This window comes from Zootoca vivipara, chromosome 2, assembly GCF_963506605.1.
Source record: "Zootoca vivipara chromosome 2, rZooViv1.1, whole genome shotgun sequence".
In the NCBI taxonomy this organism is placed as follows: domain Eukaryota; kingdom Metazoa; phylum Chordata; class Lepidosauria; order Squamata; family Lacertidae; genus Zootoca; species Zootoca vivipara.
Window position 1 is genome coordinate 17,615,862 of NC_083277.1, and position 12,525 is coordinate 17,628,386.

Genomic DNA, 12,525 nt, shown 5'->3' on the forward strand with positions numbered 1-12,525 from the left:
GAATTTTTTATTGTACTGCCTGAGTGCTTGCTATCCTGACCGTGTTCTTTCTAACCCCTACCTGGACAAGAGGTGGTCATTTCAGGAATCTGACTGACTTAAACAGATGTTGAAGGAAACATCTTGAGAGCACTGCTGAGCAGCACAGAGGGACACCAGACAAGCACATAAATGTAACTTCTGCCTGCCATCTCCTATAAGAAGCTGAGGTTCCCTCAGAGTAGCCTGGCTATTAAGTGGGATTCCAGGGCCTCAGAATGACTAGGTTTTGCACAAGCCTGGCTGCAAAGTCCATATCAAACCCTGCAATGTTAAATGTCTATGTCTGGTTCTCTTACTGAGTGGGGATTAGGAATGTTGCCCATGCAGCTGCTAAGCAGCAGGGGCCAAAGGGAGTCAAGAAGATTGGAGGATTGAGGATTAGTGTTTAAGGGGACAAGTGGTTATGGGGGTCAGCTGCAGAGTTGTGGGGGGTTAAATCAGAGGGATTTACAGGTCACTCACACCACAGACCCATAGCATGAAGTGTAAAGGTTTAGATGAAAGCCTATTGAACCATACTTTTATGCCTTTCAAAAAGTCCCTATCTGCAACCTCACATTCATGAAACCTACAGCTCCATAGGTAATGCATGCTATCAACTTTGTTATGCTGTGTGGTTTTTGCCAGTATTTTCCATTTTCCCATAACTGGGTTTATGGCTGCTGTTCCCCTATATCACATGACAAGCAAATTATGAGCAGGGATGCTTTTAAGCCCTTGATAATTTACTGCTGCGAACTCTTGAAGTTGATGCCACTGGAGACTTGACACGTAGAACAAACTACCTTTACTTACTACTCTGAAACCCTTACTGCTGCAGCTGATCTCAAAACACTTCTTTCATCAGCTTTCAGTTCGCTTTTCACATTACCTCTGCACCCACCCACTCATGAAATGTGTTGTATTATTATAATAATTTATTCATTTATATCCCCATCTTTCTACTTACCAAGGTAGTGCTTAAGATGACTACTGGCCATATCCAAAATTCCTACTATCATTGAGCGGGAGAGAGGCTGATCTGAACCTTGGTTGCTCACAGAGGAACTTGTGGATATAACTATACTACAGGAGTGGTCTTGGTTAGGCAGGGCCTTGCTCTCTTTCCCATTCTGAGTGTGCTGGTTTCAATGACTAGGTTCATTGCTGGGTATGGCAGCACTGATTCATTGTGGAATAGTCAAGTTCCAAGGTAGCCAACAAGGGTCCCTTCAAATGTTCTTGGATTTTAATCCCCACCAGCCCTAGTTGGCATAGCCAATGCTCAAGGGCAATGGGAGTTGTAGTCCAACAACATCTGGAGGTCACCATTTTGGCTCTCCTAAGTCTAGCAACACTCAAGCCCCTCCGTCCTAATTGAACTGTGCACCCTTAGGTGTGCGTAAGTTGGTCATCTGCTTAGGACGTGTGCCTAGGGGAAAGTGTTTCACTTAGATCAGAGTTCAGATTACAGCCTCCTTAAGGCTTTTCCAGTTGCAGCCTAGTGGGGAGTCTAAGCAGAATTCTAGTGGACAGGGGTATGTGATTTCAGGGCTCCCTGTTCCTTTGTCTCGCTATCCGAGACCCGAAACAGCAAATGTGTGCATCGTAATAGGGCCGCCTACCACAAAATGAAACCTGGTTGATAATCAGCTACTTCTGTCCGAGCTAGGAAGAGAGCAGAGGGAATTGTCGCAGATCCTTTGCATCCTGGCCATCATCTGTTTGATTTACTTCCATCTGGACATCGCTACAGAACTCTATACACGAAAACGGCTAGACACAGGAAAAGTTTTTCCCCTTGTGCCATCAAATTGTTAAATTTGTAGTTGTGTAGCAGAAGAGGAGGCCAGTTATAGGTGGGGTTTCTTTGCTCTACTATTGTATTGTGAGTGGAACAGTGTTTGTATAAGGTATGTTTATATTGTAATGTAGTCGAAGCAAAATTCCAAGTATGTTTGGTACTTCGCCAATAAATTATTCCTTATTCCTTCTTAACTGATCAGCTGGTTGGTTAATAAAATAAATGTGCATGTTCTAGATTTCTCTTAAGAGCTTACATTTTTAATAAAGGCTGCCACTCACTATTAGAAAGCTGTCTCAAATATTTCCTCTTTTCTTCCTTACTGCGGTGGCGATACCTGTAGCCAAAGAAAGACAGGCCTGGCTTTGATTCACCCTGGTCTGTAGCAAACTGCTGCTGGATACTCTAGTCATGGCTCTGCAGTGCTGGGTTGGGCTTCGTGCCAGTCCGTGCCGTGCTTGGGTAGTCTCCATTCAGTTTTGTGGTTTCCTCAAGAAGTTAATTGTGCTCTTTCTTTGCCCTGAAAGGAGACCTGTCCGTGCTTTGTTCTCCCCAAAGATCGGATTCTGCTTTCCAAATAAATTATGCAAATGAGAGTGATACAAAATTGTCTTGTGCTCAACAAGCTCATGTTACTTGCTTTGTTTTGATCTCAAGTTCTTGAGGCTTTCTGGAGGGAGAAGCATGGTGAAAATAGACTGAGCTGAGCAAAGGAACATGGGGACTGAATGGAGAAGGGGCAGGAGATTTCAAGGCCACAGCTCCAAACACACACAGCAGGCCAGTCGGCACCATAGCTGCCAAGTTTTCCCTTTTCTCGCGAGGAAGCCTATTCAGCATAAGGGAAAATCCCTTAAAATAAGGGATAACTTGGCAGCTATGGTCGGCACGTGTTGTGCAGCATAATTGCTCAGCAAAGTGAATTGTTCAGTCGAAGCAGGGATATAACTGATGTGCCCTTCCCCAGCATTTGGGATGTTGCCTAGTGGTGGGAAAGGAGATTCCCCCCTCAAGCTTTTAAATCTCCCTCTGCCAAAAAACTATTGTCAAAAGAAGTGTTTGTGTTTGCTTCTACTGGTTGGTGGAGATGAAAGGCTGGCTGGGGGTATAAAGAAGTGTGTTTCTCTTCTGCCCAACCCAAGCAGTGAATGACAATATGCATTTTTGATTTTGTCATTGAATTGTTTTATGTGGACACTGAAAAAAATGTATAGCTTTACTCATCTTTTGTACGCAGCCTTTGCCCTGAAACACAAAATGCAAGGGCTTTAAAAATAAATGTCGGCCTTCAGCAAGGAATGAGGGGAGATGGGAAGGCCTTAATTCATTGTTTAAGCCTGTTGGTCTGCTTTGCCTTAGGGCAGGAGGGTGTGGCTTGACCAAACTGGCCTGTTGGGCCTAATTCAGCCTGTGGGGCAGAGTGTGGGGCACATTTCCTATGAAGAATTGGCTGATTAGTGTTTTGCAGGCAAAATAAAGGCTCATCTGGTGTCATTGTGATGCCTGGTGATTGACAGATGAGCAGTACTATCCACCTGTCAAACTTAGCCCACCACAGGTGGGGGAGATAAGCTGGCCAGATTCAGTTCCCCACCCCTGCATTAGATGCTAAGGCTGTCCTAACTCCATTTACCTGGGAATAAGTCCCACTGAGTTCAGCAGGACTTACTTTTGAGTAGGCATGACTAGAAATGTGCCTTAAGTTTTCAGGTCTCTTCTGGGTAGTACACAGAACGGGAAAGGAGTTTATGTAGGGCACAAAACCAAGAAACCCTGAGTGGCAGCTGCTGCTGTTAGCCAATACAGTACTCCTGCTTTGAAAATAGGCAGAGATTTTTCCACCCCACCCTGGTCTGTTAAACACTCTTTAATTCGGAAAAGAATGGAACTGGAGTGTATTTATAGGGCAGATGTTGGGATCGCTTTCTCTTCTACCCAACTGAGGACAAGACTGTAGCAAGAAGCAGTGATTGTCCCAAAGCTGCTACATTGAGCATTTGTATTCTTTGTGGTTTTCCCTCTATAAATTCAGATACAGTAGTTTGCTCAGAACCTCCAAGTGTCCCTATTTTCCAAGGACGTCCCTGATTTAGAGAAGCCATCTTGGTTTCTGATTTGATTCCGGAATGTCCCGCTTTTCCTTAGGATGTCCCTATTTTCTTTGGAGAATTGTTGGAGGGTATGACTTTGCTCTGTTTTAAAGTTTTCTTATTTCAAGAATGCTGCACTGTAGACAAGCTACTGTGATTGCAGGCATGCAAATACCCATTTAGCAGATTGCCTGTGGTAGAAGAACCGTCTCCAAATGCCCAGACAGGGAACTTAACAAAAGTCTTTTTTAATTTACAAAATGACTGACATAGTAAAAAAAAAATGTATGTGGGCTTGTAACGTTTTCTGGACTTGCTGGTACAGCTGCTTTGTCTACAGTGAGCAGTATAATCTCTGTGCTGGGCAGGACCATGCCCTCAGCTGACTCTTTTTCTCTGCAAAACTATGGTTCTCAGTGATTGGTCATAGGAGCCCTGTTGGACTTCATCAAATGGATATTTATATATAGGGCAATCAGTGCCAGTCCAAGCAAGCTAGATTGTGTAGGCCTCTGATTTGATGTGACCATGTTTTCTTGCCACAATGACTCTGGCATTGTGTTTGTTTCCTTGCAACAGTTCTGTATTTCAAGTAGCCCAAACATTTAGCATAACTGGTTTGCTTCCATTGCCCTCCTCCAATACGGCTAAAATAAATGGTGAGGCCTATATGGAGCACGGGAGTAAGGTGGAGTAGACTTCAAAGTAAAAGTGATGCTGAAGGTAGATGATGAATTGAGACTGAATATACCTCTGATGTTTCTCTTGTTGAAATATCTGGAAAGCACTGAGAGCGCAGGCCCATTAAATCTCTGCTACCTACTGCAGATCCTGCCAACATAGCAGTTCAAAAGCACGCCAAAAAGTGCAAGTAGATAAATAGGTACCACTCTGGCGAGAAGGTAAACGGCATTTCCATGCGCCAGAAGCTGTCTGCGGACAAACGGCGGCTCCCTTGGCCAGTAAAGCGAGATGAGCACCGCAACCCCGGAGTCTTCCGCGACTGGACCCTAGTGGTCAGGGGTCCCTTTACCTTTACCTACTGCAGAATTGCTCCTTCCATTTAGAGACCTGTGTTAAGCATTGCATGTATCATCATCTTTTTAACAGCCTGGGTTGGTAGAGGGCAAGCAGTGATGTGGGGTAAAAATAATGAATAGATGCCAACTGCAAATGCAATTTTATGCAAGCTTGGCAGTTTTCATTGTTGTAATAGTTGTTTTTCAAGTAATTATCTCTGGCAGTGAGATAGTCAGCATATCATGCACAAGCCTTTGGATTGCTAAAAAGAATTAGTGTGTCAACAGTTTTCAGCACCTCTGTTTTTTTGCTTGAATTTTAACAGTATAAGGAAAGCGCATGCTATTAACTGTCTCTCCCAGTAATTCTTTCCCCACCCCCATAATGCAACATTTAAACCACATTAATTTAATAAATGATGATGATGATAAAAGAAGGCTTTGATTTTCATCCCCTCAAATATATCGAGTCAAACTTTTGTGGTGTGTTGGGAAAAATTAACATGGGGTTAAAAACAAACAAACTAATGTTTACTAAATACAAGCAAAATACACGTGATAAATTAGTTCATTCTCTAAGGTATATAAAACAACTTTTGTTTACTAAATACAAGCACAATAAACGTGATAAATTAGTTCATTCTCTAAGGTATCGGAACTTGCCTACAAGCAAATTATCCTAATTTGCATAGGATTTTTATGTTTGGAAAATCCACATCACTGAGGGCAAGGAAGGAGGAGGAAAAAGAGATGGAACATGTTGTGGCCTCCCCTAACACCCTTTTATTTCTCCCCACTTGTGCAGGTCCATGGTGGTATTGTGACGCCCATCAGAGGGGAAAGCGAGCACGAGAAGACAGGGTGGGGCCTGCGCCTGTGAAGGATGCTGAAGAAAAGCAACCTGGTTCTCTGGGGCGTGGTGCTTTTTGTGGCCTGGAACGCCCTGATCCTCTTCTTCCTGTGGACTCGGCCTCAGTCCTCCTCTGACCACAGCCGCCTCACTGAAGAGGTCATCCGACTGGCCCAGGACGCAGAGGTGGAGCTGGAGCACCAGAAGGAGCTCCTGCATCAAATCTACCGCTACAGTGCTCTCTGGAACAGGAGGAAGGCTACCGAAGCCAAAAGACTCCACCTCTCGGTTGCGTCCTCCGCCCTGCCTTCAACAGCTGCCCCCTTGTCCCGTCGCAGCCAAATCTCTCCGGACGCCGTCTTGCCGGTGCTGGTGATTGCCTGTGACCGCAGCACGGTCCGCCGTTGCCTCGACAAGCTGCTGCATTACCGCCCCTCCAAGGAGCGCTTCCCCATCATCGTGAGCCAGGACTGCGGACACGAGGAGACCGCCAGGGTCATCGCCTCCTATGGAGACGCCATCATGCACATCAAGCAGCCCAACCTGAGCGACATCCCTGTGCCCACCGACCACCGCAAGTTCCAAGGCTACTACAAGATCGCCCGACACTATCGCTGGGCCCTGAGCCAGGTTTTCCGGAACTTCAAGTACCAGGCGGCCATTGTGGTGGAAGATGACCTGGAAGTCGCTCCAGACTTCTTTGAATACTTCCAGGCCGCTTTTCCACTCCTGCTCGCCGACCCCACCCTTTGGTGTCTCTCCGCCTGGAACGACAACGGCAAAGAGCAGATGGTAGACGCCAACCACCCGGAGCTCCTCTACCGTACGGATTTTTTCCCCGGGCTGGGCTGGCTTTTGCTGTCTGACCTGTGGGACGAGCTGGAGCCCAAGTGGCCCAAGGCCTTCTGGGATGATTGGATGCGACACCCTGAGCAACGGCAGGGCCGTTCGTGCATCAGGCCCGAAGTGTCGCGCACCATGACTTTCGGCCGCAAGGGCGTGAGCCACGGTCAGTTCTTTGACCAGTACCTGAAGTTCATCAAGCTCAACGACCGCTTCGTGCCTTTCACCCAGATGGACCTCTCTTACCTCAAGAAGGATGAGTACGAGCGCTCATTCCTAGCCCAGGTCTACGGGGCCCCTGAGCTACGGGTCGAGGAGCTGCAGGGTAACCAGCGCCGGGAGCTGGGCACTGTCCGAGTGCAGTACACCACTCGCGACTCCTTCAAGGCCTTCGCCAAGGCCTTAGGGGTCATGGACGACCTCAAGTCCGGAGTGCCCCGTGCCGGCTACCAGGGCATTGTCAGCTTCCTCTTCAGAGGCCGCCGCGTTTACTTAGCACCTCCTTCGGACTGGACAGGCTACGACCCTAGCTGGAGTTAGCAGCTGACAACCCTTAAGCATGTTGGACCCTGTTGTCAAAGGGGTGCTTGGAGTTGGGAGTGGGGGGCGGGGACAAAACTCTGTATTTTTCTTTTCCTGTGTGGCATTCGAGTGCATTCCAGGGATGAGGGTGGTTTTGTGCACTTAAAATTATGGGGTAGGAGGGGCGGGGTTGCGGGGGTTATTCCGATGCCCCAAAGAGGGGGTGAGGTGGAGCGTTTTGAGTGCTCTCTCCGTTCTACCCTCCAGTGCCTATTCTCCTTTTTTTGACGTGGTGGTCTGTTCACTCATTAGATCCTTGGTGGCTTCTCCAAGTCGGTGTGTTTTTGAGGTCAAAGCCCGTGCTAAACCAAAGCAGCAACCCATCGAGGTTTTCCCAGCTTCGCTGAGCTCACGGAAGCCTGTGCAGCTTGCGGCCCAGCAAGCCAGGTGCAGCTCCGCAGGCACACAACATGGGTTGATAACTTCCCTGTTCCAAGCAAAAAAGTTGCTGACCTCCTGTTAGGTCGCTTTGCTTGGCTGGTGTGTTGCATTCTGCCTGATGGGTCGCAGTTTGTTCAGGCCTGAGCAATAGGGAGGAAATGAGGGCCTTTTCTCCCCTCTTGACTGCCTGTTCCTTTCTCATTTGGACATAGTTGAATGCTAGCATTGCAAAAAGGAAACTCCTTTGGACGTTCAGTGAGTCCCTTAGAAGGACCACTTTTATTGACCATATTGGCCATTTTTACTTGGGTCTCCTGAATAACTCATTATTGAACTGTGTTCGATGGGAGGTAAGGTGCGTGCACTGATAAAGGTGATGTAAGGATTGCTCAGGTGAGGCGAGTGTCTAAATCTCCGGTTGTTTTTACCTGGGTAATAAGGAAACGGTGGCATGGGGGGAGATGTAGTCGGTTGCCAAAACTGGTTCTTGTCAGCTGGTCCTTTCTGTAAGCTACGGCGACTGAAATCCGGAAGGGCTGGACCATTTCAGATGGCAGGTGGGGGATTAAATTTGAAAACTCACCCACATGAAATTCCCCTTATATGTGCAAGGCTAGCATGTCCAGGAGAAGGTCTTGGGCTAGCTTTTTCCGTGACGTGTGTGAAGGAGCATTCGAACTCCCACTTAGTCAGAAATGGTACCGTCCTGAACGCCTATTTGCTCTCAGTTATGTTTTGTAGCCACCATTATATAATAGCTACATGACATTTAAGGAGAGGTTGGCTTAATTATGGCGTGATGCCACGTTCTCTTCCCAGATTGAGTGAGGAAACTTGTCCCCAATGGCTGCCTTAATTCGCCTTGGGTTTTGGGGGGAGGGGCAGTCTCTAAATTCAGCCCCAGCACAGAGGTGGCTTATCCCTGAGTAGCTTTCTTGCAACTGGTTGCCATATTAGCACTGATCCACCACCAGGTCTGTGGGAGCAACGGGGCAGAGGGAGAATCCCCGAGTCAGCAGAACACACCATGGGAGGAGCCCAGCCTTACTCAGCGGTGCAGAAGCTTCTTTCCCCATTCTTGCCTCTAGAAGGCGCTGCTGAGCTGCTCCAGAGCCACTAGATAAAATAAGCATGGAGAAGGAGTTTCGGACCTCATATGGCCAAATTCAGACCACACCAAAGGGTAGTATTTTGTTTCTTTCTTTGGATGCTGTATTACTTTCTGTCTTTTTTAAAAACAACAACACAAAACTCTCCATGGTGAATGAAGAAAGAAATACGGGGTTGTATTCAACTTAGCACTAAGGAGATCATTCTGTCAGCGCAGCGGTTTCTTCTGGTCCAACAGAATGATCTCCCCTGTTCTCCTCCATCCCTGTGTGCTGTTCTGGGTTTTCCTAACCCTCTGAAGCAGATATGGAAAGGGCGTGGGGAGGAGAGGGGAGAAAGTCCTATTGTGCTAGCTGGGATCCTTCCATTGGCTTTCACTGGTTCCACAATTTCGTTGAATACGGCCCCTTGTCTCTGCTTTGGAATTCCACTTCAGTAAGGAATTTCTCTCCTGCGGCCAAGTTCAGCGAAATGGGTGTGGGAGGCCTTCCTTCCTCATCTGTTTTCCTAGCTGGTGCAGATGGAAGAACAGGAGATGATGCCTCTGGGGAACCACATTTGAATGAACTTGTTGCATCTATTTAATTATGTTTCATTATTACTTCCTTGAAAATGCAGTATTGCTACTGGGATTGTGAGAGAAAGATGTCTCTTCCGTTGAAAACCCTGATCATGAGATTATTATTTTCTTTTTCAAAGGGTGATCCATCTCGGTTTTCTCTCAGAGGTGGAACCTCTGTGAGGGGATACATATTGGTAAGGTTTTGGGGAAAATATTCCGTTCGAAAGGGTGTTCACTTATGAATGGGGAGATTCTTCATTGAAGGCAAAGGCCTTCTTTTCTCCTCTTGAATGGGTACCTGTGGACAGACCATAGGAGGTTGAAAGAGAGCGTGTGGTGATGGCGAGTTGCACTCTCGGTAGGTCCTACACCCTTCTTTGAAATTTGCCTGAATTGGGAGTGGCAGGGAGACATCAAGATGAAAATGAGGAGTACCTCCAGGACTCTTTAGTTCGGGGTTCACATTCCTAGACTCAAACTGATTTCCAGTGCAGGGAAGGAAGCACTTGAAATATGACCTCTTTGGCCAGTGAAAGGCGGTTAGTGAGGTTGGGGTTGGAGGAAGGAGGAGCACATTATGCCCCTATGCTTCCCCTTTCTGTCTTTAGGGGCACAGGCAAAGTCCCCTGAATTAGAATGGGAAGGAGAGATCCTCTCCCTTTTACCGCAATTGCTCACCTTGCCTGTGTATCTACCCTTCTTCCTCGTGTCCAGGCAGGAGTTGGTATTATTACCCACCTGTAGAATTCTGAAGATTCAGCCAGTGGGTGGGACAGTGTTTTTAGGGAACTGACTCTACCTTTAACACCAGTGCAAGGGCCTGACATTGAGGACTTTCTCTGTCCTTCCCACCCAACCCATTGTTTTGGGTGGCACAGTTCTGTCCATCCATGTCATCTATGGCCTGAACTCTTTCTTGTGGCATGTGGTCCGTGTTTTGTGTGAATGTCCTAGCTCACAGTGCTACTACCTCCCTTTCCATTCCCAGGGAGTGCTTCAGGTGAAGGGACTTGAGATCAGCTGAGATGGCATTGGCCCCGGAAGAACATTTTGGGTCAGTTGGGGAGAATCCACCAGCATCTTCAGTTCCCCCCTTCTCTCCCAAGCTCCCTTTCCGCTCCTGGAATGGTCCATTTTGAAATTCCAACTGAAAGCAAAAGCTTGTGAAATTTCGGGGTGGTTGAACTCTTAAGGTGTTTGCTAGAGAGATGCTGTTTTTAATGTCCAAATTTCAATTGGTGAAATGTTTGAAGATGCAAAAACTTATTTTCCACAGCAAAATAAAAGCCGGTCCTTTTCAAACAGCTCTTGTCTTTTGTGTCTTTGATCTTGCAGAATCGCTCGGTGTCAATTCTTCCGCGTTTCACGAGAGTCTGTAACAAAGGTCTGGCAGGGAGCAGGCAGGGAATGAGCATTGCCTTATTGGTTCAGACCAGAGATTCATTCTAGTTCATTGTTCTGTCCCAAAGTGGCTGGCTAGTTGCTCCTGGACAGTTCAGAAGCAGGATGCAATAGTGATTTATTACACATGCCCTCTTGTTCATTGGCAGCATAATGGGTCCAGAGGCAGCATACATCTTAACCTGACAGCTCCATTATACTTTGAATATGGAGTTTACATACCTAGTTAACATAGCTACCGGTAACAAGAGCCATTGGCTAACCTATTCTCTAGCCTCCTATTGAGTAAATACGCCTCAGGTGGAAGAGGCATCTGTATAATTGGCACTGACGTTTGAAATGTGATGTAACATGAATAAAACCTGCAGCTTTCTCACTCATGTGGCTACACGTTGAGGTTAGCTATGTGGGCAGCTCCTTTCTCATACTTTTTTCACTGGAAATTTATTTAAGAAAAGAAAAACATGCACAAGGGGACAATGAAACAACAGAAGAATTGCCATCTACAGTCACAATAAATATAGATCTATTCATATTTACACTTAACGTATTGACATAGGCTCTCCAACTCATAGAACTGTAGAGTTGGGATGTCTGAATAGGTATTCAAACGAAGTCGGTGTTTATAGAAAATAAGTTTGAATGTAGCAAGGGCATTAAGGTGAATATTTACCCTTCTAAATCTCTTAGCACCTGCAAAGGTTTGTAATTTCCATTTTTTGTCGTGCTGCTTGCTACCATGTTACAAGAATATAATGCAAAAATAAAGGATTTCACTGATAATCAGGAGGTAGTATGGACAGCAACTTCAGACCAAAACGGAAATATCGCTGGACAAGCCCAGATATCTGGGCAGTTCATGATGAAATCTCAAGAGGCCTTGGCAGAGCAGACCGGTTGAGGCATCACAGGAATGGGAATAAATGCTTGAATAACTTCATGGGTATATTTTGTACAGTATATACCTCTTCTCTTTCAAACAGCAACACGAAACCTTCCATTCTTTGCAATCGGAAGCTTATGCAAAATATGCCAACACATGCAAGTCTGTTGTTTAATCCAGATGTCAAATAAAACAACAAGATTCCCTTCATTTGAAAGTGTATGTTTAAGCAGAGACATTGCTGCTTATACCTCTGCAAACATCTGGATTTGTTGGGCGGTGTAACCTGCATTTTTCATCTCATGAAATCAGTTTCTCCTCTCAAAGCCTCCCAGATTCTACGTACAGTACAAGTAGGCTTTCTCCCACCCATTCAAAAGTTGACAGGGTTGTCATTTGTAATTAAGGAACAGATTTCCACCCTGGATAACAGGATCTCTCTGTGTTCCAAGGTGTTCCTTTATTTCAAATGGGAATTCCTGTGTTTTCATAGGCAGTACCAGCAGTAGAGTCATGAAACCTGGGGCAGCATCTGACTTGGCCAGCTTTTCTTCATGTGTTTCTCTAGAATACCTGCAGTATCCTAAGAAGATGTGGCAGCTGTCCATGAAATACCAGTAAGATACAACAAATGCTTTGCAACACTCGATGACTCCCTGGCCTAGAAGGAGAGGTTGTAATTCCGGGTCTGTTCCTGGGAAATCAGGACACTCGGAGAGTATGAATTCCTTGCAGTGATGAAACAATTGCCTTAGCTGGGTTTGGCCTGCTGTGTGCTTCTTGCTACTTAGCAGGTGCATATAGCAAAGCATACTATGCTACATACGTGGTGGTGATTCTAACTTATAGTACATAACCTTCCTACTGCCCCAAACTGTTCACCTACCAGTGCTTCTTAAGGTGACCTTAACTGTACCCACCAGCAGATCACTACAAAGAGAGCAAAAGGCTCAAATGACTCGTGCAGGCGAGCCAGTCT

General features: G+C 46.2%; 1 protein-coding gene across 6 annotated transcripts in view; it reads left to right on the plus strand.

The window, feature by feature from the left end:
• Nucleotides 1-10,566, plus strand: part of MGAT1 (alpha-1,3-mannosyl-glycoprotein 2-beta-N-acetylglucosaminyltransferase) — a 44,177-nt gene extending 33,611 nt beyond the window's left edge. For all 6 annotated transcript variants that reach the window (XM_035107005.2, XM_035107006.2, XM_060270857.1 and 3 more), the window contains one exon: nucleotides 5,740-10,566. In XM_035107005.2, coding sequence (XP_034962896.2) covers nucleotides 5,818-7,167 — 1,350 coding nt within the window. In that variant the 5' untranslated portion in view covers nucleotides 5,740-5,817 and the 3' untranslated portion in view covers nucleotides 7,168-10,566. The remainder of the gene's footprint in view (nucleotides 1-5,739) is intronic.
• The last annotated feature ends 1,959 nt before the right edge of the window (nucleotides 10,567-12,525 follow it).